Source organism: Tupaia chinensis, unplaced genomic scaffold (genome assembly GCF_000334495.1).
Source record: "Tupaia chinensis unplaced genomic scaffold, TupChi_1.0 Scaffold000074_1, whole genome shotgun sequence".
Lineage (NCBI taxonomy): Eukaryota > Metazoa > Chordata > Mammalia > Scandentia > Tupaiidae > Tupaia > Tupaia belangeri.
Window position 1 is genome coordinate 4,534,435 of NW_006159534.1, and position 24,437 is coordinate 4,558,871.

The 24,437-nt window shown below is 38.9% G+C and overlaps 1 protein-coding gene across 4 annotated transcripts in view; it reads left to right on the forward strand.

Moving 5' to 3' along the window:
• RGSL1 (regulator of G protein signaling like 1) overlaps nucleotides 1–24,437 on the forward strand; it is a 102,065-nt gene that overhangs the window by 40,750 nt on the left and 36,878 nt on the right. For all 4 annotated transcript variants that reach the window (XM_006142329.2, XM_006142327.1, XM_027767952.1 and 1 more), the window contains exons 12-15: nucleotides 8,953–9,146; nucleotides 11,119–11,236; nucleotides 12,236–12,350; nucleotides 16,079–16,208. In XM_006142329.2, the coding sequence (XP_006142391.1) occupies nucleotides 8,953–9,146; nucleotides 11,119–11,236; nucleotides 12,236–12,350; nucleotides 16,079–16,208 (557 nt within the window). The remainder of the gene's footprint in view (nucleotides 1–8,952; nucleotides 9,147–11,118; nucleotides 11,237–12,235; nucleotides 12,351–16,078; nucleotides 16,209–24,437) is intronic.

A 24,437-nucleotide genomic window follows, 5' to 3' on the forward strand; every position in this document is an offset into this window, starting at 1 on the left:
TTGGCCATGTGGGAGTCTAGCACCCTTAACCACCACACTACCTGGCAGCCCCACATTAAGGCCATTTCTACATAAAAATTTCTCCAAATGTTATTTCTTTCTTCTCTGAAACTCTAAATCCCAAAAGTGCAATACCAAACATTTACAATGTACTGACTTCTACTGCTCTTTATGTGCTTTTCTAAGGATTATGTTATTTAATTTTATTCATTTTTTAAATTATTTTTTAATTTGATGAGAGAGAGAGAGAGTGAGAAAGCAAGCTTTTAGGTCCAGAACTCAAACCACAGTTGGCCATGTGGGAGTCCAGCACCTTGACCACAATGCTACCTATTGGCCCCTCTGCTCTTCATATTTTAGGTATGCTTTCCACCTTCTTGACTGTAATTTTCTTTTAGGCCATGCCATTTTTAACTCATTCATTAATTTTTATTCAGTTATTCTCTATTAATGGTTAACTATGTGAAAGATCCTCTTTCAGATGATAAGGATGCTATGGTACAAATTAGATAGTCAAAGTCTTAGGCAAAATATTTTATGTAGAATAAGGTTCTACAGGAATGTTTTTTGTTGCTGATTACATTCGTTAAGGATGATAAGACTTCTGTCTCTTCTGAACACCCTAGATAGATCTTCCTCTCCCTCAGGTAATTGAAATTATTCCCTGAAGTTCATTTATTCCTTTTGTTGTTTCAGTATTTACTACTCACTGCCCTCCACTATGTCCATAGATAGACCTATTTTTCAGTTTAGTTGAGCATAAATATCACAGAAGTCTTTTCTAAATGATATATTCATAAGATTATTACATTGCTGAGAGATACACAGCATAATTATAATTCAGACCACAACGCAATGACCCATGGAGACCATAGTTACAATTCTTTTAACCTTTGTTAGCCTTTTCAATGCAGTAAACAGTTATTGATCATATATTAGCACACACAGACATCCCGTGTGTGCTAATGATAAAAAATAAGACACAGTCCTTGCTTTTAATTCAATATGGAACTAAATAAAATGCAAAGCTGACCTTAAATGTTATGATAAAATATTAGTTAATTACTATGGGAGTATAGTGGAAGAAGAAATAAATCTTTAGTGAGGATTAGAAAACGGGTATCAAAAGAAGCCCTATATAGCATAAAAGCATCCAATTGCAAAGAAATGGGAACATTGTGGGCTAAGTTCTACCCACAAGTTAAAGAAATGGCACAAAGATATAAACCCATATAAATAGAAAGGTAGTATTTAAAAACTTGAAAATAATCTGATGGCGTTGAAACACAGAACACAAAGTTGAAGGAACATAAAATCAGAAAGCCAGATTGAGACCAAATAACTAAAAATTCTTAGGTAAATGATTAAGAAATGTATCGATTAAATGCAGCGAGGAGGAGCCGGCAGGTGGTGTGGTGGCTAAGGTAGCTGGACTCCCCACATGTCTGACTGCAGTTCGAGTCCCAGACCTGGTGGCTTGCTTTCTCACTCCCACCACCCAACTCTGTCCCTCTCTGGTCAAATTTTAAATAAATAAATAAAGTTAAATAAAATAATTCTTTAAAAATGCTTGAAAGATAAGTAAATAAATAAATGCATCAAGGATTCATTGGGGTTTGTTGATACAGGGAGTGGCAGAAATACCTTCTGTAGATAGAGAGTTTAAAAACGTTACACTGGCAGAAATAGGAATGGTAATAGAAGATGATCGGAGACCCAGAGATTGAAGGCAGAAGTAATAGTTGGAAGGTTGTTGCAGTTGTTCAGGAAAATGTTATTAGAGGTCTTTAGTAAATAGGGGAGGTGGAAATGGAAGGAAAGATATAAATGTAAACAAACAAACAAACACAAAAACATAGTGGAGGGAACCAGCAGTTAGCGTAATGGCTATGTCGCTGGACTTCCACGTAGTCGACCGCGGTTCGTGTCCCTCGGAGACCCAGAGATTGAAGGCAGAAGTAATAGTTGGAAGGTTGTTGCAGTTGTTCAGGAAAATGTTATTAGAGGTCTTTAGTAAATAGGGGAGGTGGAAATGGAAGGAAAGATATAAATGTAAACAAACAAACAAACACAAAAACACAGTGGAAGGCTCAAGCTACTGGAATGGTAGAATAAGAACCTAGCCAATTGTCTCCTCATAAAAGCAATGATAAAACTGGGCAAATCTGTCCAAAAAAATTTCAGAATGCTGTAAAATAACTCAAAACATGTCACAAATTCAAAAGTGTTTATTGAAGATTTCCAAGCCTCAGGAGGAACAGTGGAGTCTGTGGAATTACTTGTGTCACCCATAAGCGTGATAGCCATGAGGACCAGCAGCAGTCAGGCAGCCAGCAGACGGGCCTGCAGACTTTGGTCCTCTACAGAAAAGCTCAGGATGAGGATCATTGTCCACAGAATAGCAAGTTTTGTGCAAATGAACAGAAAGACCACCATCACAGGCCCATAAAGCAGACATAGTAGTTGGGTAAACAGTAAAACAGCCAAAGTATAAAAAGAAGATCTGGGGAATAAGATATCCTCTGGGAGGTTTTGGTAAGTCTGTGCAAATACTCAATGGAGACCAAAGAGAGACCCAGGAAGCTACTGATTTTTGACTCATCATAAGGCCCCAAAAGCTAGGATTAAAAATAAAAAGAATTTTTAAAAGAAAAACAGCTGGGCCAGCTGATAGTGCAGTGGTTAAGGCAGCTGGACCCCACATGGCTGATTATGCAATTTGAGTTCTGAATCCGGTAGCCAGAAAAACACACCAGGAACATGTGTATGCCCAAAATCCAGAAAAGAGGGAGGCATGGAGGAGAAGGGATTACAGTATGGCCATCCCCTGGGAAGGGGTGTTTTTTTACTTTCCCTCTCTCTCTCACTGTCTCTCTCTAGCAAGTACATGCATTCTCTAGCAAAAAAAAAAAAAAAAAAAACTGAACACACATTTCAGTGGCCACACACTGCAGGGGCAACATAAGCTACAGAATTAGCTTGGGTAAGTTACTTAACAAGACCAAAATAGAAAAAGCACACAAAACCATCAACAGCAACAACCTTTCCTGGATGAGAGGTGTGGTTGGGATCAGATTCCAAAATTGCTGTAATAAATTATCCAAAATAACAGCTTTAAACAAACAAACAAAATTACAGACTTACAAACAATAAAACAAAACCAGGAAAGTATGGCCCCTACACGGGAGGGAAAAAGCAGTCAATAAAAACTTTCTCTGAGGTGATTCAGATTCAGTTTGATTTACCAAAGACTTCTAATCCACATGTTCAATGAATTAAAGAAAACTATGTTCAGAGAATTAAAGGAAAGTGTAATGATGATGATTGGTCAAGTAGAGGCTATCAATAATGAGGCAGAAATTATAAAATAGAACCAAATAAAAATCTGGAGTTGAAAAGTACAATAGCTAAAATGAAAGAGAATTTTTTTCTTTTGTTTTAAATTTGCTATAGAACATGGGCACTTGCTGGAGAGAGGGTGACTGGGGAGTGAGAGAGCACCTCCTAGGGGGTAATGACCATGCCACAGACCTCTCCTTTGTTCTCCTCTCAGGATTTTGGGCAGGCATGCAAACATGCCTAGTGTGTCTGTCAAGCTGCCAGGTCCAGGACTCAAATCGTATAGCCAGCCATGTGAGATCCAGCCCCTTAACTGCCACGCCACCTGGTTGGCCTGAGAATTTTTTTTTAACATGTAATAATTACATATGTTTGTGGGGGTACAATGTGATTTTTCAGTACATAAATACAATATATAATGATTAAACCAGGGTAATTCATAGACCCATTCTCTCAACCATTTGTCATTATTTAGTGTTGGGAATATTCAAAATCCTCTTTTTTTTAGCTACTCTGAAATATATAGTCAGTTGTCAACCCGTTCTCTCTTCTGTACTTTATAATCCTAGCACATTGTTTCTCTTATTTATCTGTAATTTTGTCTTTGTTAATCAACATCCCTCTCTACACCCTTTACCCCCATACTTCCCAAGCTCTGAAATTCATTCTACTAGAGCAAGTTAACAGCAGATTTGAGTTGGCGGAATTAATGAACTTGAAGATAGTTATTAAGCCAACATGAAGAAAAAAAAGAACAAAGAAACAGAATCTCAGGGACCTTAGGGAAACCATATCAACATATAAGTAGTGGAAGTCGTAGAAGAAAAGGAAAGGGAGTAAATGTGGCTGAAAAATTTTTGAATATGTGATGGTTGAATACCTCTCAAATTTCATTAAAACCCTTAATAAAGATATAGAAGAAAGTTAGTCAACCCTAAGTAGGATAAACTCAAATAGATTCACACCTAGACACGTAATCACTGTTGAGAGACAAAAAAAGACAGTCTTGAGTACTACAAGAGAATCAAGATACATCACATTCAAGGACACTGCAACACAATCAAAGTTTACTCTACATCAGGAAACAACAAGACCAAAGGTGTGGGGCGATATATTCAAACCATACTCGAAGGAAGTAAATATTAGAGTATAAATCAATAAAATAAAAAGAAAACAATAGAGAAAATCCAGGCAAACATATTTTTTTATAAAGATGAACAAAATTGATAAACCATCAGCTATACCAACCAAGGGAAAAAAGTAAGATGACACAAATCACCAAAATCAGGACTGAGAGATAAAACACAAGTACTGATTCTATGGAAATGAAAAAGATTATAAAGACTTGCAAAGAAAAAGGAAATCAAACAAACAAAAAGAAAAAAGTCTCACATTAAAAAAATCTCAGACACAGGACCAGCAGTTGGCGTAATAGCTATGTCGCTGGATTCCCATGTAGCCGACTGTGGTTCAAGTCCCAGACCCGGTGGCTTAAACACACGCTGGGTGCATGTGCATACGTGCCCAAGATTTCGAGAGGAGAATGGAGGAGAAGGGATTGTGGCGTGGCCATCCTCCCTGGGGAGTGATTTCTCTTTTTCTGTCTCTCTGTCTCTCTCTCTCTGTCTGTCTGGCAAGTGTACGTGCCCTATAGTGAAAACCTCTCCGAAAAAAAATCTCAGACACACAGAATTGTATGAAATATTTAAAGGAGAAATAATACTAATATTCCATGAACTCTTCAAGGAACCAGAGAAAGAAGAAATATTTGCCAACTTATTCTTTGAGTTCAGTATTATTCTGATCCCAGAGCTAAATGAAGGCATTATAAAACTGATACTCTCTGGGGCTAGCAGACGGCATGATGGTTAAAATGCTGGATTCCCACATGGCCAACCACAGTTTGAGTCCCAGACCTGGTGGCTTGAAAATCATTCCAGATGCATGTACTTGCACACCCCAAATCTTTTTTATTATTATTATTATTAATTTAAATTTATTTGTTTACATTCATTCACTGTACATCAGTACAGTATACAAAATGAGATTTTCCATGCAGAATACACTGTATATTGGCTCAGTCATGGATATTACTATACATGTTATCATCATCAAATAATTTTTTCATTTCTTGTTTCTTATATATTTTGCCTTCCCCCCTCCTTGATTCACTACGTTTCACCCTCTGCCATTTGCCGTCCTCCTCCCACACTGTCTCTGGTATCTACAGTTGTTTTCCATGCCTTTTTTTTTTTCACATTTTATCGATTCACTAAAGATCTTAATTAATTTAAAAACTTTCAATAGCAAGCACAGCTGATAAATACATGTCTAAGAACACATGTCTGACTTTAGGCATCAACCTCAGTGAGTAAAGTGAACATACTATAAAATAGCACCTAGCTGGGGCTATATAGCTTACTACAGTCATTAAATAGATATTTTTTAATTTGAAAAAGAAAGTTTTAGTTTTAATAGATCAACATTTTAAAATGTTAAGAGAAATTTCCTTAAGACTTAAAAGCCAGGGAAAAGGATTAGGATTCAGTTCAATAGAAGGTAGATAAACTTATCAGAAGATCAAGAGAAGACCAAAATCTTTAAATCTGGAAATCAAAGCATAGCAGAAAATCAGTAATGTTTTGAAGTCAAGAAATTCTATTTCACCAGTTCAGTCTCACACAATCTCTATTCTATTGAATTTACAGTGTTACTATGGTCTGATATTTCCATTTAAACTCTAGAAGTTAACATTCAACTCTGGACTTGTCCCTACCATTAGGATGGCCATTTTCTTGGTTGTTTTTCGTATTCTTACGTCTGTGTGTCCAACTTTAGTTTTCCTGGTATAGCACTTCCTGGAGAGTTGTTTAACTGAGAATGTTTTTGTCTTTTTTTTCCCATATGAAAGATAATCTTGCTGGGTATAGTATTCTTGGTTGGAATTGTTTTCCACTTAACACTTGAAATATATTTTCCCATTCTTTCCTTGCTTGCATTGTTTCCAATGAAAGGTCGGAGCTTAACCTGATGGGATATCCTTTGAAAGTAACTGTGTTTCTCTCTTGCCAAATTTAGTATCTTGTCTGTCTGTGGTTTTGGTCAATCTGGCTATGTTGTGCCTTAGAGAAGATCTTGGGTTGATTCTATGTGGGGTCCTTTGTATTTCTTGGGTCTGGATATTGGAATGCCTCTCTAGGTTTGGAAAAATTTTTTCCAGAATTTCATGGAATAGGTTATTAATGTCCTTATTATTTTCTTCACCTTCTGGGATACCAATGATCCAGATGTTTGGGTGTCCAATGATATCTAGTATTACTCATGTTATTCTCATTTTTGGGGGGTTATTTTCTCTGTCTTTTGGTGAATTTTTCTAGGTCAGAGGTTCTATCTTCTACATCTGAGATTCGATCTTCTGCATGATGTCCTATATTACAACCTTCATCTCTAACAATTCCATTTGATTCTTTTTTATGATGTGTATTTCTTCTTTCAGATCATGCAAGAACTTCCTCACCTTTTGGAACTATTGTCTCTTTTTCCTGCTTCTTCTGGAGTTCGTTGTCTCTCTTCTCTTGCATCTCTGTTAGCTTTATCACTATGAATATTTTAAATCATTTAGCTGGCATTTCCATGAGTTCCCTTATATTGTCTGTGGGGGATGAGGAGTTATTCTTTTACCTTAGGGGAGAAATATTTTTTTGGTTTCTTATATTTCTTGTGCCTCTGCGGTGGTTTCTGGTCATCTGATGGGTTATACATTTTTTTCTTTAGTTTTTGGAGTTAAATCTGAGCATTCAGAGGCATGCATGAGAAATAACCTGCAATCTCTGGCTCTTGGCTAGATCTTGGGGGTAGGATGGTAAAGCCGGGCAGAAGGTCTTCAGTGATCCTAATCTCATGCCCAAAATCTTGAGAGGAGAATGGAGGAGAAAGGATTGTAGAGTGGGCATCCACCCCAGGAAATGGTTTCTCACTTTTCCTCTGAGAGTCAAGTGCATGTGCCCTATGGCAAAAACCTTAAAAAAAAAAAAAAAAAAAAAAAAAAGGAAATCATTACTCTCTCTTGAACCTAATATAAACATCCTTAACAAGACATTAGCAAATCAAATGTAGGAACATATGGGACCAGCAGTTAGCGTAATGGCTATGTCGTTGGACTCCCACGTAGTCAACCGTGGTTCAAGTCCCGGACCCAGTGGCTTAAACTCACACCGGGTGCGTGTGCGTGCGTGCCCAAGATCCCGAGAGGAGAATGGAGGAGAAGGGATTACGGCATGGCCATCACCCCTGGGGGGTGATTTCTCGCTTTCTGTCTCTCTTTCTCTCTTTCTGGCAAGCGCACGTGCCCTATAGCAAAAACCTTTCAAAAAAAAAAAAATGTAGGAACATATAAAATAGGTTGTACAGCATGACCAAGTGGGATTTATCCTAGCAAAGCAAGTTTGACTTAACATTCAAAAATCTATTAATCTAATATACCATATTAATAACATAAGGGAGAAAAGTCATACAATTATCTGAATTCACACAGAAAAGCATTTTATAAAATCCAGCACTCACTTATATAAAAACTCTCTAGTAAATTAGAATAGAAGGGGGAACTATGTTATTTTCATAAAGGTCATCTATTAAAAGCCTGCACCTAACACTGTACTTAATGGGGACCAGCAGTTAGCGTAATGGCTATGTTGCTGGATTCTCATGTAGTCGCGATTCGAGTCCCGGACCGGCGGGCTTAAATCCCGCCAGGCGTGTGTGTGTGTGTGTGCACGCGTGCCCAAGATCCCGCCCAAGAGGAGAATGGAGAAGGGATTGCGGCGTTGGCCATCCCCCCCCCCCCAGGTGGGTGATTTCTCACTTTCTATCTCTCCGTCTCTCTCTGTATTTCTGGCGAGTGCACACGCCCTGTAACGAAAACCTCTCTAAAAAAAAAAAAATTTGTACTTAATGAAACAGGTATATATATAAAAGAGGAAGGACAAGCTGGTTAACATGAGGGTATTTGTAGAGAGGCTTAAATAACTATGTCATAGAGATGAAGTTCAATGGCTAGTTGAAATTTGGAGGATGAACTCAGAGGACCTAATTTCAGCATATCAATGAAAATCGAAATCATCCCCTCAGTTGTACAGATTACCTAAGAAAATCCAGAAGGCAAAAAGATAGAGGACTGAGGATGAAATATTTGGGGTACCAAGACGGGACAGTGAAAGAAGAAATTGGCAAAGGAGATTTAGAAATATGGATCAATACCTGCTGATCTGTATGTTCTGCCTCACAGATGACTGTCAGTTAGGATCAGTTAGGAGTTATTTTGAATTCCTAATGTAAGAGTTACCATAAAAGAATTACCTTGAAAAAAAAGATTCCCTTTAAAATGCCTCCCATTTCCATTGGGATTGTCAAATTATTTGACTAAGCCTAAGAAGGATACATAAAATTATGTTTGTCTCCAGAAGTAGATGGATTTAACCAATTCATTCACCATGCCCTTCACACATGGCTAAAGGCCCTACTGCATGGGAGATATTCTTCCCTATTTTCTATTTGGAACATAATTTAGGGTCATTAGTCCTTTCTCTCCACCAATGACACTTCTTTGTTTTTCAGAAATTTGACAGAAGTCCTCCTAAATACACATCACTTGGAATTCTTCAGGGAGTTTCTCCGAGAACGGAAGTCTGAAAGCCCATTGCAATTCCTGGTAGCCATTCAGAAGATTTCTATGGAAACTAATGAAGATGTTTACAAGTCTCTCATAGAAAATGTAATCAAGACTTTCTTCCATGGCAAGCTGCCTCCTGGTATGCAACCTCTTCTGATCTGCTTCCTTCTCACGTTAGTGTCTTAGGAGAAGCCCCTGGAGAGAACAGAACAGCAGCCACATGGGGCAATATTATGACAGAATTTAAGAGAGACACTGCTGTTCCACAGCAGCAGCCATGTGGAAGGCCTGGTTTTGATTCCCAGTATACTCTAAAAACCCAAACACAGTGGCACATGACTAATTTCAGCTATTCAGGAGGCTGAGGTAAGAGGATTATGACATGGTGAGAGCCTGTCTAAAACACTACACACACACAGTGAGACCAGAGAGCAATACTAATAAATCCAAAGTGGTAATGCTAGGAAAAGAAGCCAAATGTAAGACACTTTCACATATATCCTCTCTTAATTTTATTTAATCCAGAAAATAGAATTTCATTTAATCCCTGTTAACTGAAGGATAAATAGCTCAATTCATTAGTGAAGAAAACCATACTCAGAAAAATGAACTGTTTCATCAGTCAATGGAACCTGAATTCAAATTCAAGTCTTTGACTATAAAACCAACAAGGCTGGAGGCTGGTAGGTGGTGTGGTGGTTAAGGGCACTGGACTCCCACATGGCCAACCATGGTTCTAGTCCCAGACCTGGTGGCTTCCTTTCTCACTTTCCCTCTCTCTCACTCTCTCTCTCTGGTCAAATCGAAATAAATAAATAAAGTTAAACAAGACCATTTTTAAAAATCAACAAGGCTGGGAACCAGCAGTTAGCATAACGGCTATGTCGCTGGACTCCCACGTAGTCGACTGCGGTTCGTGTCCCAGACCCGGTGGCTTAAAACTCACGCCAGGTGCGTGTGCGTGCATGCCCAAGATCCCGAGAGGAGAATGGAGAAGGGATTGTGGCGTGACCATCCCCTCTGGGGGGTGATTTCTCACTTTCTGTCTCTACATCTCTCTCTGTCTTTCTGGCGAGCACACACACCCTGTAGCGAAAACCTCTCCAAAAAAAAAAAAAAAATCAACAAGGTTGAAGTTAGATACAAAATCAAGAGTCCACAATATGCACATTTGAAGTGTACACCACCCATGTGTGTGATGAGGGTTGTACTGGGAAAAACTGTCTGCCTGAAAAAAAATCTTTGTTTTAGAATTTTGTCTTTGTTTTCTTGCCTAAGTCAGGAGGGTAAATCTGGCTAATGTAAACTCATCTTGGCCAGACAGAAGATGCAAGTACCGACCTGTTATTCTGGAGGAAAACCAAAGGGGGTCTAGGGGAAACCAAAAGGGATTTCATCCTGGAGGTAAACAAATCTACAACAAAGCAACGAAGATAGAGCCTCCTGTTTTGTGACAAATGAACACATGGACGTTTTATGTTTGTGTTTTGTTTGCAGTAAACCAAAGTAAAGGTCCAGATTGCCTTGAAATAGGAAAAGAAGTAAAATTAGAAAGTCTTTACTTGTAAGCAATATTTATTTTTTGAGTCTCAGGATATCAAGTTCTGTACTTCATTTTGAATGAACTAGACAGGAGAGAGGAAACCCAAATCCTATCCTTGATAAATTTTGGGTCTTGTTAATGAAGTCAACATTCTCTGAACATCTGGAGAACCATATTGCCCTTATGATACTTATTTATAATCTTGGATTCCCCAACTGCTCTGGCAATTTAACTTTAATCCTTTGCTCATCCGCTTTCTCCCTAAATCAAAAACTTCAAACCAGCTGCAGAGATGAGTCCTTTAATAATCTCTTTTCCCTTAAGCACTCATCTTTGAAATGAGTATAGCACTAAACTAGGACAGTGTTTGATCTACAAATACATTTGCACTTATTCCAAATATGGTTTGGAGATTTTCAAACAAATTGTGGAGGGCTCTAAGTCTAGTTAGATTGAGAACAGGGGGCTGTGAGACTCTAAAATGAAAAAAATATACTAGCTGCCTCAAAATAGATGAATGTGATGGCTTTTTCACTCTTTTGTTTTGTTTTGTTTTTTGTTTGTTTAGAAGAAATACTGCAATGTGATGCTCCTATTATCAGTGAAATCACTCAAATGCATCAAGTCAGCACAACCTCATTGTTAATGCTTCAGAGCCATGTTATGAAATCTCTCGAAGAAAAGTGGTGAGTATTTTCAGTGAAAGCAAGAATTCTTCCTGGGGTTGTTCATTGGCTTCTAAAAGCCATATTAATCAAGAATATCTTTTTTTTTTTTTTTTTTTTGTAAGGGAGATTTTTGCTCTAGGATGTGTGCACTTGCTAGAGAGACAGAGAGACAGAAAGTGAGAAATTAACCCCTGGGGATATGGCCATGCTACAATCCCTTCTCCTCCATTCTCCTCTAGAGATTTTGGGCATGTGCATTCACATGCCCTGTGTGAGGTTTGTTTTTTTTTGTTTTTTTGAGAGATTTTCGCTATAGGGCACGTGCACTCGCCAGACAGACAGACAGAGACATAGAGACAGAAATTGAGAAATCACCCCCCAGGGGGGATGGTCACGCCGCAATCCCTTCTCCTCCATTCTCCTCTCGGGATCTTGGGCATGCACGCACACGCGCCCGGCGTGAGTTTTAAGCCACCGTGTCCGGGACGCGAACCACGGTCGACTACATGGGAGTCCAGCGACATAGCCATTATGCTAACTGCCAGTTCCCATGCCATGTGTGAGTTTTAAGCCGCTGGGTTCAGGACTCAAACTGCAATTGACAATGTGGGAGTCCAGTGATGTAACCATTATGCCATCTGCTGGTCCCAATCAAGGATATCTGAATCCATTCTTAGTTTATTGCCTGAGACTCCTTACAAAAGAACCCTTCTACCTACCTGTCTGCACAAGCACACACACTCAAGCATGCATGTGCACACACATTTCTGTTCCTTTGCTGTAACAGTGTTTATCAGGAAGGATAGGCTGATGTTAGCAAAGGATTAAAATGGTAAGAAGGTATTTTTGAGTTTTTTTATCATTCTCCAAATTCCACTGCAACTTTCTCCAAAAACTGAGCTACATTTGCCTTGGCCGTTAACCTTTTATGTGCCTCTTCTTTTTTCTTTCTTTCTTTCTTTTCTTTTTTTTTTTTTTAAATACCTTCTTTGATATTCTTGATCTCTCTTCTGGCAGGTTTAAAGCTTACCAAGAGTTATTCCCGCGTCGTCCTCAGGAGGTAGAAACTGACGTACAGGTTTCACCTAGAAAACCCTCAAAGACAGTAACAACTCACCTACCTGAGTTCCAGGTAATTGGGGAAAAAGCAACCACAAGGAAACAAGGAAATCACTGTCTAGTCATTGTTGGCCATGCAAAAGATTTTTCACTGTTAGCCTGTCACCAAAATATTCTTTTGGGGTAGGTTTTTAAGTGCCCATTTTACAGAGACTGAGAGAAATTGTTACATTGAGAATTTTAGGAATCTCCTCATTTTTCTACCTGTGATTGAAATCTACTGAGTGATAAGCCCAGGGATTGGAGAGAGAGAACAAAGTATCAGGGTTGTTTTGTTTTGTTTTACTGCTAAAAGATTGTTTGGAGAGCAGGTCTTGCTAATCCTCTCTGCACCCAAGTTAGAGTGGCTTAGACATCTAGTCAATGGTATAACAGAACAACTTAGGCCTCCACTTACCTGTGTGACAAAGGCAGGTCTAAAACCAGGGTCCAGCAAATACACAGAGAGAGAAGGTCACAGGATGAGAGAAGAGCATGCTCATTTCCTTCTTCCAAACTCATCAGTTATCTGGCTTATTCTTTCTCATGGGAGGAGAGGAAAAAAGGAAATAAAGAAGAGACAGGAATGTTACACAGGAAAACTCTCTATACGGTTTGACAAAGAAAATATACATGCTCCCTTAAATAATCACTCATTCAAAGTTTTTTGAGTTAGTATCAGAAAAATTTGCATGTAGCTCCATCTGACTCCAAAGCCTATGCTAAGATAACTCTGAAAAATAATGCGTAAGTCCATTGGTCCAATACTCCAGAGATGAAAATGTGTTTCTCTCTCCCTTCTTATCTATATTTTCTCTGTATATGAATCAATTCCATGTTAGGGCATTGTAAAAAATCATATTGGATATTTAAATGAATGCTGTATCTAGAACCAGGACACTGTTTTCATTTCAGATCTTCCAGTTGCTCTTAGGTAAGATGAAAGACCAAATGTATTAATGCCTACTTTGTACTAAACACTACATTTGGATTTACATATCTGCAAGGCTTTGAAAATGTTCACAGAAAATGCCTATTATGAAAAAAACTATGCGTGCATCTGAAAAAAAAATTGCACTGAAATAAGCTCATACTTTAACTCCATTTTTTCACAAACTTTTTGAGGTCCCTTCATATAAGCTCTTCTGACCTGAGTTTCCTCACTTATTTTTTCTTTTTTTTATTGCTTTTTTCTTTCTTTCTTTTTTTTAATTATCATCATAATCTTCTTTATATTACATTGGATTACATATAACTTTACAGTGTATTACATTGTTTTTTCAAAAGGGAATGCCATGCATGTCAGTCAGTATAGAGACATTAATCTCCCCACTTCAACATTCAATATCTTTTCTATGTTTTCCCCAATCATTATTTTCATTATTCTAATTATTTTTTAAAACAGTCAATTGCTATTTCTCATTTTGCTTGTAAAAATACTTTGTCCATCATGAAATACTTCTCAGACCAATCCAGTTGAGAATACTATACATGTCATCATCAACAGTTAATAACCCCTATCTGTTTCTCACTAACGTCCTGTCTCTCTATTGTTCACTTGCTATCTTTCTCTATCCTCTTCTCTTCACTTACCCCATTCCACACTGTCCTATTCTCATTAAGTACCTTCACTGTGTTTATGTCCTCCGAATTTTTGCTCTCTATTATAGAGTGCGGATAGTCGGTATATATTGAGTGGATACATACAATATCTTTCTTTCATAGCCTGGCTTACTTCACTCAGCAATAGATCCTCCATATCTGACCATTTTCTATCAAATTCCAGGGTCTTGTTATTTTTTATGGCTGAGTAGTATTCCATAGAGTATATATACCACACTTTTCCAATCCATTCATCAGTTTGTGGACATTTAGGTTGGTTCCATGTCTTGGCAATTGTGAATAATGCTGCAATAAACATGGATGTGCAAGCACTTTTCTGACTGAGCGTTCTCCTGTCTTTTGGGTAAATACCCAGAAGTGGGATTGCTGGATCAAATGGTAGTTCTATTTGTAGATCTTTGAGGAACCTCCATATTGTTCTCCACAGTGGTTGAACTAGTTTACATTCCCACCAACAGTGTAGGAGGGTTCCCTTTTCACCACATCCCCGCCAACACTTATCACTTTTTATATTCTTAATCTTTGCCATTCTGACAGGGGTTAGGTGGTATCTCATTGTGGTTTTTATCTGCATTTCCCTTATGATGAGGGATGTCGAGCATTTCCTCATATGCTTTTTGGCTGTTCGTATGTCTTCCTTAGAGAGACTTTTGTTCAGCTCACTTTCCCATCTTTTAATCGGGTTAATCATTTTTTTTCGCATAAGGCACTTGAGTTCCCTATGTATTCTCGTTATCAGTCCCTTGTCTGAGGCATATTTAACAAAAATATTTTCCCATTCTGAGGGTTGTCGGTTCACACTTGTTACTGTGTCCTTTGCTGTGCAGAAACTTCTTAGTCTAATATAGTCCCACTTGTCTATTTTAGGGATTATTGCCTGTGCTTTGGGAGTCTTATTTAAGAAGTCTTTGCCTACTCCAATGTCTCCCAGAGTTTCCCCAGCATTTTCCACAAGTAGTTTTATTGTCTGAGGTCTTAGGTTCAGATCTTTGATCCATTTTGAGTTGACTGTTGTTAATGGTGAAAGATGGGGGTTCAGTTTCATCTTTCTGCAGGTGGATACCCAGTTTTTCCAGCACCATTTACTAAAGAGGTTTTCCTTTTCCCAATGGATTGACTGATATCCTTTGTCAAAGATCAGTTGGCTATAAGCTTTGGGAGTTATTTCTGGGGTCTCTATTCTCTTCCATTGGTCCACATGTCTGTTTTTATGCCAATACCATGCTGTTTTGATGACCACAGCTTTATAATATATCTTAGGATCAGGGAGTGATATGCCTCCTACTCCATTCTTCTTACGCAGGATTGCTTTTGCAATACGAGGTCTTTTATGGTTCCAGACAAATTCTATAATTGTCTTTTCTAGATCTCTGAAGAATATCTCTGGTATTTTGATTGGAATTGCATTAAACATGTAGATTAATTTGGGTAGAATTGCCATTTTGATTATGTTAATTCTACCAATCCAGGAGCATGGGATGTCCTTCCACTTTTTTATGTCACTTTCAATGTCTTTTTTAAGATTCTCGTAGTTTTCTTTATAAAGGTCTTTGACTTTCTTAGTTAGGTTTATCCCTAGATATCTTATACATCTTGTGGCTACGGTGAAAGGTATTCCTTTCTTCAGCTCTGCTTCGTTCAACTTGTTGTTCATAAATAGAAATGCTATAGATTTTTGGATATTGATTTTGTATCCTGCCACCTTACTGTATTCACTTATTACTTCAAGCAGTTTTTTCATGGATACCTTTGGGTCTTCTAAGTATACCATCATGTCATCTGTAAATAAAGATATTTTCCGCTCTTCTTTGCCTATTCGAATGCCTTTAATATTGTTCTTTTCTCTGATCGCAATAGCTAAGACTTCCAGTACTATATTAAAGAGCAGTGGAGAAAGTGGGCAGCCTTGCCTAGTACTTGTTTTCAGTATAATGTTAGCTGTAGGTTTTTCATAGATTGCTTTTATTGTGTTCAGAAATGACCCTTCTATACCAATCCTACAAAAGGATCAGTTTCCTCACTTTTAAATTAGAGCTAAAAATTGTTCGTTTATAAATGTATTGTGAGGATTAAATGCCAAATTTCTAGACACTCAGCAAGTAGTTGTCTAATATGACCTACCCCTCTTTCTCTCCTCAGAAGAGAAGCTGGATGAAAATGATCAATTTTATCAAGAGCTTTTGCAAGTATCGCAGATATATGGCGGATCCTAAAAAGCGTCAGGAATTTACAGAGTATCTTCAGCTGGAAATGCACAATAACAAAGAAAGTAAGTCAGTTCTCTATTTACTCCCCTTCCTTATTGATATTTCAGCTACCAGGTTAGCCTAGAGAAGAAGCTGCAAAGCTTACTGCTTTGTGTTGTTCTTGGGTCCCTCTGGAATCTGGCAGAACTCCAGGTGCTGTGTGCAAAGCCAAGACCAGGTCTGCCTGAAGAGGACACCAGCCCAGCAGGCTGTCTACTCAGGGAGCCGGCAAGGATGGAAAATAACTAATCTAAGGCACTGTGAAATCTCATATTTAAAAAAAAAAAAAAAAAAAAAAAGAAAAAACTAGTGCCTTTTTTTGTTTAATTTGGTCTTTGTAAGTTTTTCTATTTTTTTCTGCTTTTAAAAGTAATAAGTGCTGGGAACCAGCAGTTAGCGTAATGGCTATGTCGCTGGACTCCCACGTAATCAACCGCGGTTCACGTCCCGGACCCAGTGGCTTAAAACTCATGCTGGGCGCGTGTGTGTACGTGCCTAAGATCCCGAGAGGAGAACGGAGGAGAAGGGATTGCGGCATGACCATCCCCCCTGGGGGGTGATTTCTCGCTTTCTGTCTCTATGTCTTTCTCTGTCTGTCTGGCGAACACACGCGCCCTATAGAGAAAACCTCTCCCAAAAAAAAAAAAAGTAATAAGTGCTACTAATAAAGAGGTAATAAAGTTATAGGATTACATAGTATGGACGTGAAAATCTCTGAGGAGATAACAGTTAATTCTTTGTAAACCTACTTCCTGATTATTTTACTACATTTTTTTTTTCCTAGAGGTCTCATGCACTTATGGGAAAAAGACACAGAGAGGGGGAAAGGGAGAAAGCACTCCTTAATAAGGCATGGTTACTCTGCAACTCCTTTTCATTTATTTCTTCATCCTGTTAGGATTTGGGTCATGCGCACACATGCGTGTTTCTCAAGCCACCAAGGCCAACATGGTTAGCCATAGGGGATCTGACTCTCTTAACCAGTAGATTATAGGGCTGGCCTATTTTTAATTTGTCTGTTTATTTTATTCATGATAGCAAGCATGTGTGCATGCACAGAGAGAAAGAGAAGCACCCTCAACAGTGTCCCATCATCCTGTGATCCCTTCCCCAGCCCTTTAGCTTTCCAGTATTCTGGATAAACACATATACATATCTGACTTACTTCCAGGCCAACTCCAGGATCTGAATCTGTGGTCAACCATGTGGCTTCTAGCACCACAGCCCCATGTGTTACATACTAGGCAGCAAGACTGGGCCTACTATTTTCAATCTGCAAAGAATGGGATTCGTGCGCTCAACAGAGAGAGACAAACAGAGGGAAAAGAGAGAGGGAGGAAATGAGAAATCACCACCCGGGTATGACCACACCACAATCCCTTTTCCATTCTCCTCTTGGGATTTTGGGCACTCATGAGCATGCGCCCCAGTATTTTTCAAGCTGCTGGGTCCAGGACTCAAACCATGCAGTCGGCTATGTAGAATCAAGCTGCCTTAACTGCCATGTCACCTGTGTGAATCTTTTATAAACTGTTTCACAACCAGACACTTAGGATTCAAGGATAATTCTCTTTTGCTTCTTCTTTTCCTCCTCCTCCATCTCCTCCTTCTCTCCCTCCTTCTTCATTTGTAATGATGGAAAGCACACGTGCATGCCTATGAGGTTGACAGACAGAAGCACCTTCAAGGATCCCCTTTCCCAGCTCTCCAGTTCCTTGGGATTCTGGGCACTCAGGCAATGTGGTATTTTCAAGCCAAACCAAGTATCTAAACCTGCAGTTGGCTCTATGGCTTTCATTCTTGCAGGGCACCTGCATTACCACTGTGCCACAGCAGCTGGCCCTTTTTAAACAAAAGCAACTCAAGCTTTTGTGCTCTAGAATGTGGAAAGTCCGGTTTCATTGTTCTTTGACTTTCCACTTGCCCAGAACAAGAAAACCCAAGAACAAGAGTATTTATCCAACTCAATGGGAGGTCCACTTAACTTTGAAACCCTCTTAGATGCAGGGAAAAGCCTGGAGACAGTCAGTCCGCCACTGATACAAGTCTTTGATTTTTGAAGTATAGCACATAGTGACTCTAGGAGTGAGTGAACTCTCACCATCCAGTTTGGGGTTGTTGTGAATAGATCTGTTGTGAATATTCAAATACAAGCTTTTGTGTAGAAATGTATTCTCTTGAGTAAATAATTAGGAGTAGAATTTCTGGGTTATGTGGTAAGTGTATATTAACTTTATAACTGCCAGACTGTTTTCCAAAGTGGCTGCACTATTTTTGCATTTCCATTGCGAATGTAAGAAACTATCAGGGGCTCGATATCCTCAAACACTTTTGGTATTATCAGTCTTTTTCACTTTAGCCATTCAAAAGGGTTTGCAATATCTCATTATCATTGCATTTTATTTTTCTCTCAGGACTAATGATGTTGAACATCTCTTTGTGTGCTCACTTTCCACTCATATATTTTTAGTGAAGTATCTGTCCAGATGTCCTGCCCATTTTAAAAGGTGGGCTCACTTTCCACTCATATATTTTTAGTGAAGTATCTGTCCAGATGTCCTGCCCATTTTAAAAGGTGGGCTCACTTTCCACTCATATATTTTTAGTGAAGTATCTGTCCAAATGTCCTGCCCATTTTAAAAGGTGGGCTGTCATCTAATGTTTGAGTTATAAGAATTCCTTAGTAATCTGCATACATTCTGTGATGGATACCATTTGAAAATATTTTCTCTCAGTTAGTAGTCTGCTTCTTCATAACAGTGTCTTTGGAAGAGCAGAAGTTTTTAATTTTGAAAAGTTATATTTCATGAATTTTTCCTTCTATAGTGTGTGCATCTTTTTTCAAGGTTTTTGCCATAGGCGTGTATACTTGCCAGAGACAGCAAGAGATAAAAGTGAGAAATCATGGGGGACCAGCAGTTAGCGTAATGGCTATGTCACTGGACTCCCACGTAGTCGACCGCGGTTCGAGTCCTGGACCTGGTGGCTTAAACTCACGCGGGCGTGTGTGCGTGCGTACCCAAGATCCCGAGAGGAGAACGGAGGAGAAGGGATTGCGGCATGGCCATCCCCCCTGGGGGGTGATTTCTCGCTTTCTATCTCTCTGTCTCTCTCTGTCTGTCTGGCAAGCGCACGTGTCCTATAGTAAAAACCTCTCCAAAAAAAGAAAAAAAAAAAAAGAAAGAAATCATCTCCCCTCCCCAGGGGGAATGACCAAGCCACAATCCCTTCTCCATTCTCCTCCTGAAACTTTTAGGCATGCACACACACGTACCCAGTGTGATTTTCAAGCTGCCAAGTCAGGGACTCAAACTGCAGTCAGCCGTGAGAGAGTCCAGCACCTTAACCCCCGTACCCTAGTTTGTGCATCTTCTGATTTGTTTAACAATCTTTGCTTAACTCCAGATAATAACATTTATTTTTATGTTTCATAGTCAAAAGTGAATTGAGTCTATTTGTGTGCTTTATATTCGGTTGCACTCTGATGTATGTGTCTGTCTTTATACTAATACTGTATTGATCACTGTGGCTTTGCCGTAGATAATTATAATAAATAATACCTTGGAAAGTGTCATGGTTTGGAGTAAGATTCAGGAGCCAGTCATTTTAGGAGAAAAAGGAAAGTTTATTGAGAGAAAGAATTCTCGGAGGGGTCTGATGCTAGAAGTGCTTCATTCCATCCTGCCTACCCAGGAGATGTGCTGTATTTATTTGGAAGGGTGGAGGGATAGGGTCACGAAAAGGGCGGCAACTGATTAGCTTACTTGCTTTTGTGACCTTGTGTGCCCAACTATGGGCGTCAGCTGCCAGAAAGGGAGGGCTCCAGCCAGAGGGTTATTGTAACCATCTCTTTATTTTCTGATGGGAAATTACCTAAAGGCCATTCAGGGGTCTATCTAACAGAAAGATATAGTATAAGTACTCTAATTTTGTTCTTTCTCAAATTAGTGACATTCCACAAATTCAGATATATTGTATTTTCATTTATATCCAACTCAAAATATTTTCTGTTTGTTGTTGTTTTTTAGATTTTTGCCATAGGGTCTGCATGCTCACCACAGAGAGACAGAGAGGGATAGCAAGAAATCACCCCCGGGGGGATAGCCATACCACTGAAGAAATCACCCCCGGGGGGATAGCCATACCATCCCTTCTTCTCTTGGATTTTGGGCATGCATTCACACAGCCCAGTGTGTTTATCAAGCCACCAGGTTTAGGACTCAGACCACAGACTCAGCCACGTGGGATCCAGCACATTAACCTCCATGCCACCTGCTGGCCCCATCAGCTCAAAATATCTTCTAATTGTCTTTTTGATATTTTTTTTTCATCCACGGGCGATTTAAAAGTATGTTCTTTTATTTTCAAATACTTAGGAATTTACCAGATTATCTTTCTGTTGCTATTTATTTCTAATTTAATTCTATCATGGTTAGAAACATACTTTATATACTCTAAATCTCTTCAAACTTATTGACACATTTTTTTTTTTTGGAGAGGTTTTTGCTGTAGGGCGCGTGCGCTCACCAGACAGACAGAGAGAGACATAGAGACAGAAAACAAGAAATCACCCCCCAGGGGGGATGGTCACGCCGCAATCCCTTCTCCTCCATTCTCCTCTCGGGATCTTGGGCATGCATGCACACGCGCCCGGCGTGAGTTTTAAGCCACCGGTTCCGGGACGCAAACCGCGGTCGACTACGTGGGAGTCCAGCAACATAGCCATCACGCCAACTGCTGGTTCCCTTATTGACACATTTTTGTGACTAAAAATATGGTCTATATTGGTAAATATTCCATGTGCACTTGGAAAAAAATATATATTCTGCTTTTGTTGAATGTAGTAGTCTGTAAATTAAATTTGTTGACTGATACCGTTTTTCAAGTTTGCTGCATCTTTGCTGATCTGTATACTTGTTATATCTGTTTTTGGGAGCAGGTGTATGAGTTCACTATTGCATTCCCAACAGAAGTACCTGAGACTGGGTGATCTACAAAGAAATAAAGGTTTATTGGCTCGCAGTTCTGGTGGCTGAAAAGTTCAAAGGCATGAGAGAGAGAGAGAGAGAAAGTGAGAAAGCACTTTTAATCAGGAACCATCACACTGGAATCTCTTCTTCTCCATTTTAAAAAATGGAATTAGGGACCAGCAGATGGCATAATAGCTATATCACTGGACTCCCATGTGGTCAACTGCAGTTTCAGTCCTGGACTCGGTGGCTTAAGCTCACTCCTGGTGCATGTGTATGCATGCCCAAGATCCCGAGAGGAGAATAGAGAAGAAGGGATTGCGGCGTGGCCATCCCCCCGGGGGAGGGTGATTTCTCGCTTTCTGTCTCTCTGTCTCTCTCTGTCTTTCTGGCAAGCGCACGTACCCTATAGCAAAACCTCTCAAGAAAAAAAAAAGGAATTAAAAGGGCTGGCAAGTGGTGTGGTGGTTAAGGCACTGGACTTGCACATCGCCAGCTGAGGTTCAAGACCTGGACCTGGTGGCTTGCTTTCTCACCTTCTCTCTCTCTCTCTCTCTCTGGCCAAATTAATCATAAAAATAATAATAATAACAGCCACAAATCAAGTTAACTAGATAAATCTTAGAAAATAAGGAAATAAAAAGTTAAAGCATTACATGTAAAATAAAATTATTTTGGTAAAAATGTGAAATATTTGTATTTTTATTACAATATGCATTTTCTGTGTTCTTTTTAAAAACACCTTATATTGGTCTGTAGTTTTCTTTTTTCTTTCTTTCTTTCCTTTTTTTTTTTTTTTTTTTTTTTTTTCTGTTGCTATTGGCAGTGGTGGTTGTATGTTCTTGCCTGGTTTTGGTGTCAAGGCAACGGTGGCCTTGTAAATAAGATTGGGAGGATTCCTTAATCTCAAATCTTTTGGAATACTTTGAGATGACTTGGTGTTAGTTCTTTAAAAAAGAATTCAGCTTTGTTAAGATATTCTGTATTACTGATTAATTCTCATTACTCATTATTGATCTGTTCAGGCTTTCTATTTCTTCCTGATTCAGTCTTGACAGATTGTATGACCAAGAATTTATTCATCTCCTATAGGTTTTCCAGTTTGTTGGCATGCAGTTGTTCATGACAGTCTCTAATAATCTTCTGTAGTTCTGATATCAGTTGGAACGTTTCTGGTTTTGTTAGCATCTTCTCTCTCTCTCTCTCTCTCTGTGTGTCTTTTATCTAACTAATGGTTTGTCCATTTTGTTTATTTTTTCAAAAACTAGCTTTTTGTTCTGTTGCTCTTTTGTAGGAATTTTTTGCTATTTCACTTATTTCTGTTTTTCGTTATTTTTTTCCTTCTACTACTTTTGAATTTAGTTTGTTCTTACTTTTATAGTCTTTTAAGATGCATTATTAGGTTGTTTGTTAGCCATTTTTCTATTTACCTTTCTTTTTCTTTTATGTGGGCACTTATTATGAACTTCCCTTTTAGTACTGCTTTTGCATAGGTTTTTGGTATGTTGTATTTCCAATTCATTTGTTTCAAAAAATTTTAAATTTCTTTCTTCAAAGACCCTCCATTATCATTCAAGTGTATTTTTTTTTTTCCTTTGGGGAAGATTTTGCTACAGGACGCATGTGCTCGCCAGAGAGACAGAGAGAGACAAAGAGACAGAAAGCGAGAAATCACCCCCAAGGCGGGATGGCCACGCCATAATCCCTTCTCCTCCTTTCTCCTCTCAGATCTTGGGCATGCACGCACACGCGCACAGTGTGAGTTTAAGCCACCGAGTCGGGGACTCAAACCGTGGTCGGCTACATGGGAGTCGAGCGACATAGCCATTACACTAACTGCTGGTCCCCACAGTTCTTCATTTTTATGCCATGGTGGTTGAAAAAGATACTTGATAAGATTTCTGTATTTTTAGATTTCTTGAAGCTTGTTTCATGACCTAGTATAGAGAATGTTCCATGGGCTGATGAGAAGAATGTGACTTCCGTGGCTCTTTGGTGAAATGTTCTGCCAATGCCTATCCAGTCTATTCTATCTATGGTGCAGTTTAACGCTGATATTTCTTTGTTGATTTTCTGTCTAGACAATCCATCTCGTGCTGAGAGAGGAGCGTTGAAACTCTCAGCTATTACTGTGCTAGAATCTGTCTCTCCTTTTAGATCTAGTAGTGTTTGTTTTAAACTTGTGAGTGCAATTGTAGTGGGTGCATAAATACTTAAAATTGTTATATCCTCTTGCACTATTGATCCATTTATTACTATAGAATGACCTTCTTTGTTTCTTTTTACCAATCTTGGCTTGAAGTTTATTTTATCTGAACTCAGTATAGCTACTTCTGCTTGCTATTGATTTCCACATGCATGGATTGTCTTTTTCCACAGGTGAGACAAGTTTCTTTTGGATAGCATATAGTCGGTTCTTGTTTTCTTGTCCATTCTCCTGGTCTGTGTGTTTTGACTGGAGAGTTTAATCCACTTATATTCAAGGTTATGAAAGACAGATGTGGGCTTACTCTTCTCATTTTGTTGATTGTTTTCGTTGTTTTGTGCTTCTTTTGTTTATTTCTTTCTCTGTTAATCTTTGTGACTTGGCAGCTTTCCATAATGGTAGAATTTGGTTCCTTTCTTTCTTCATTTATATGATTGCTCATAGGGTACATTTTATACCTTCACATGTCTTTGTCTTCCTTTTGCTCCCATGTGTAGGAGTCCCATAAGTATTTATTGAAGGGCAAGTCAAGTACTGGTGAATTCTCTCAGTTTTTGTTTCTCTAGGGAAGATATCCTTTCTTCTTTAATTCTGAATTTCTGAACTTTGCTAAAGTTAGCATCTTCTCTCTCTCTCTCTCTCTCTGTTTTTAAACTGTCTTTTTTCTTTCTTTCTTTCTTTCTTTCTGTCTGTCTGTCTGTCTGTCTTTCTTTCTTTCTTTCTTTCTTTTTATGAGATTTTTGCCTTAGGGAATGTGCGCTCGCCAGAGAGAGAGAGACAGTAAGAGGAAAAATGAGAAATTGCCCCCAGAGGGGATAGCCATGCTGCAATTTTCTTCTCTTATTGAATTTTCTCCTCCCAGAACCTTTGTCATGCGCACACATACACCCAGCATGATTTTCAAGCCACCAAGTCCAGGACTCAACCGCGGTCAGACATGTGAGAGTCCAGTGATGTAACCACTATTCCCTCTGTTGGTCCCAAAATGTTTTCTTATTTATTCATGATAGAACATTTTTATACAAAAGTGTGTGTGAGAAAGGAGAGAGAGAGAGAGAAGCACCCTCCATAAGATC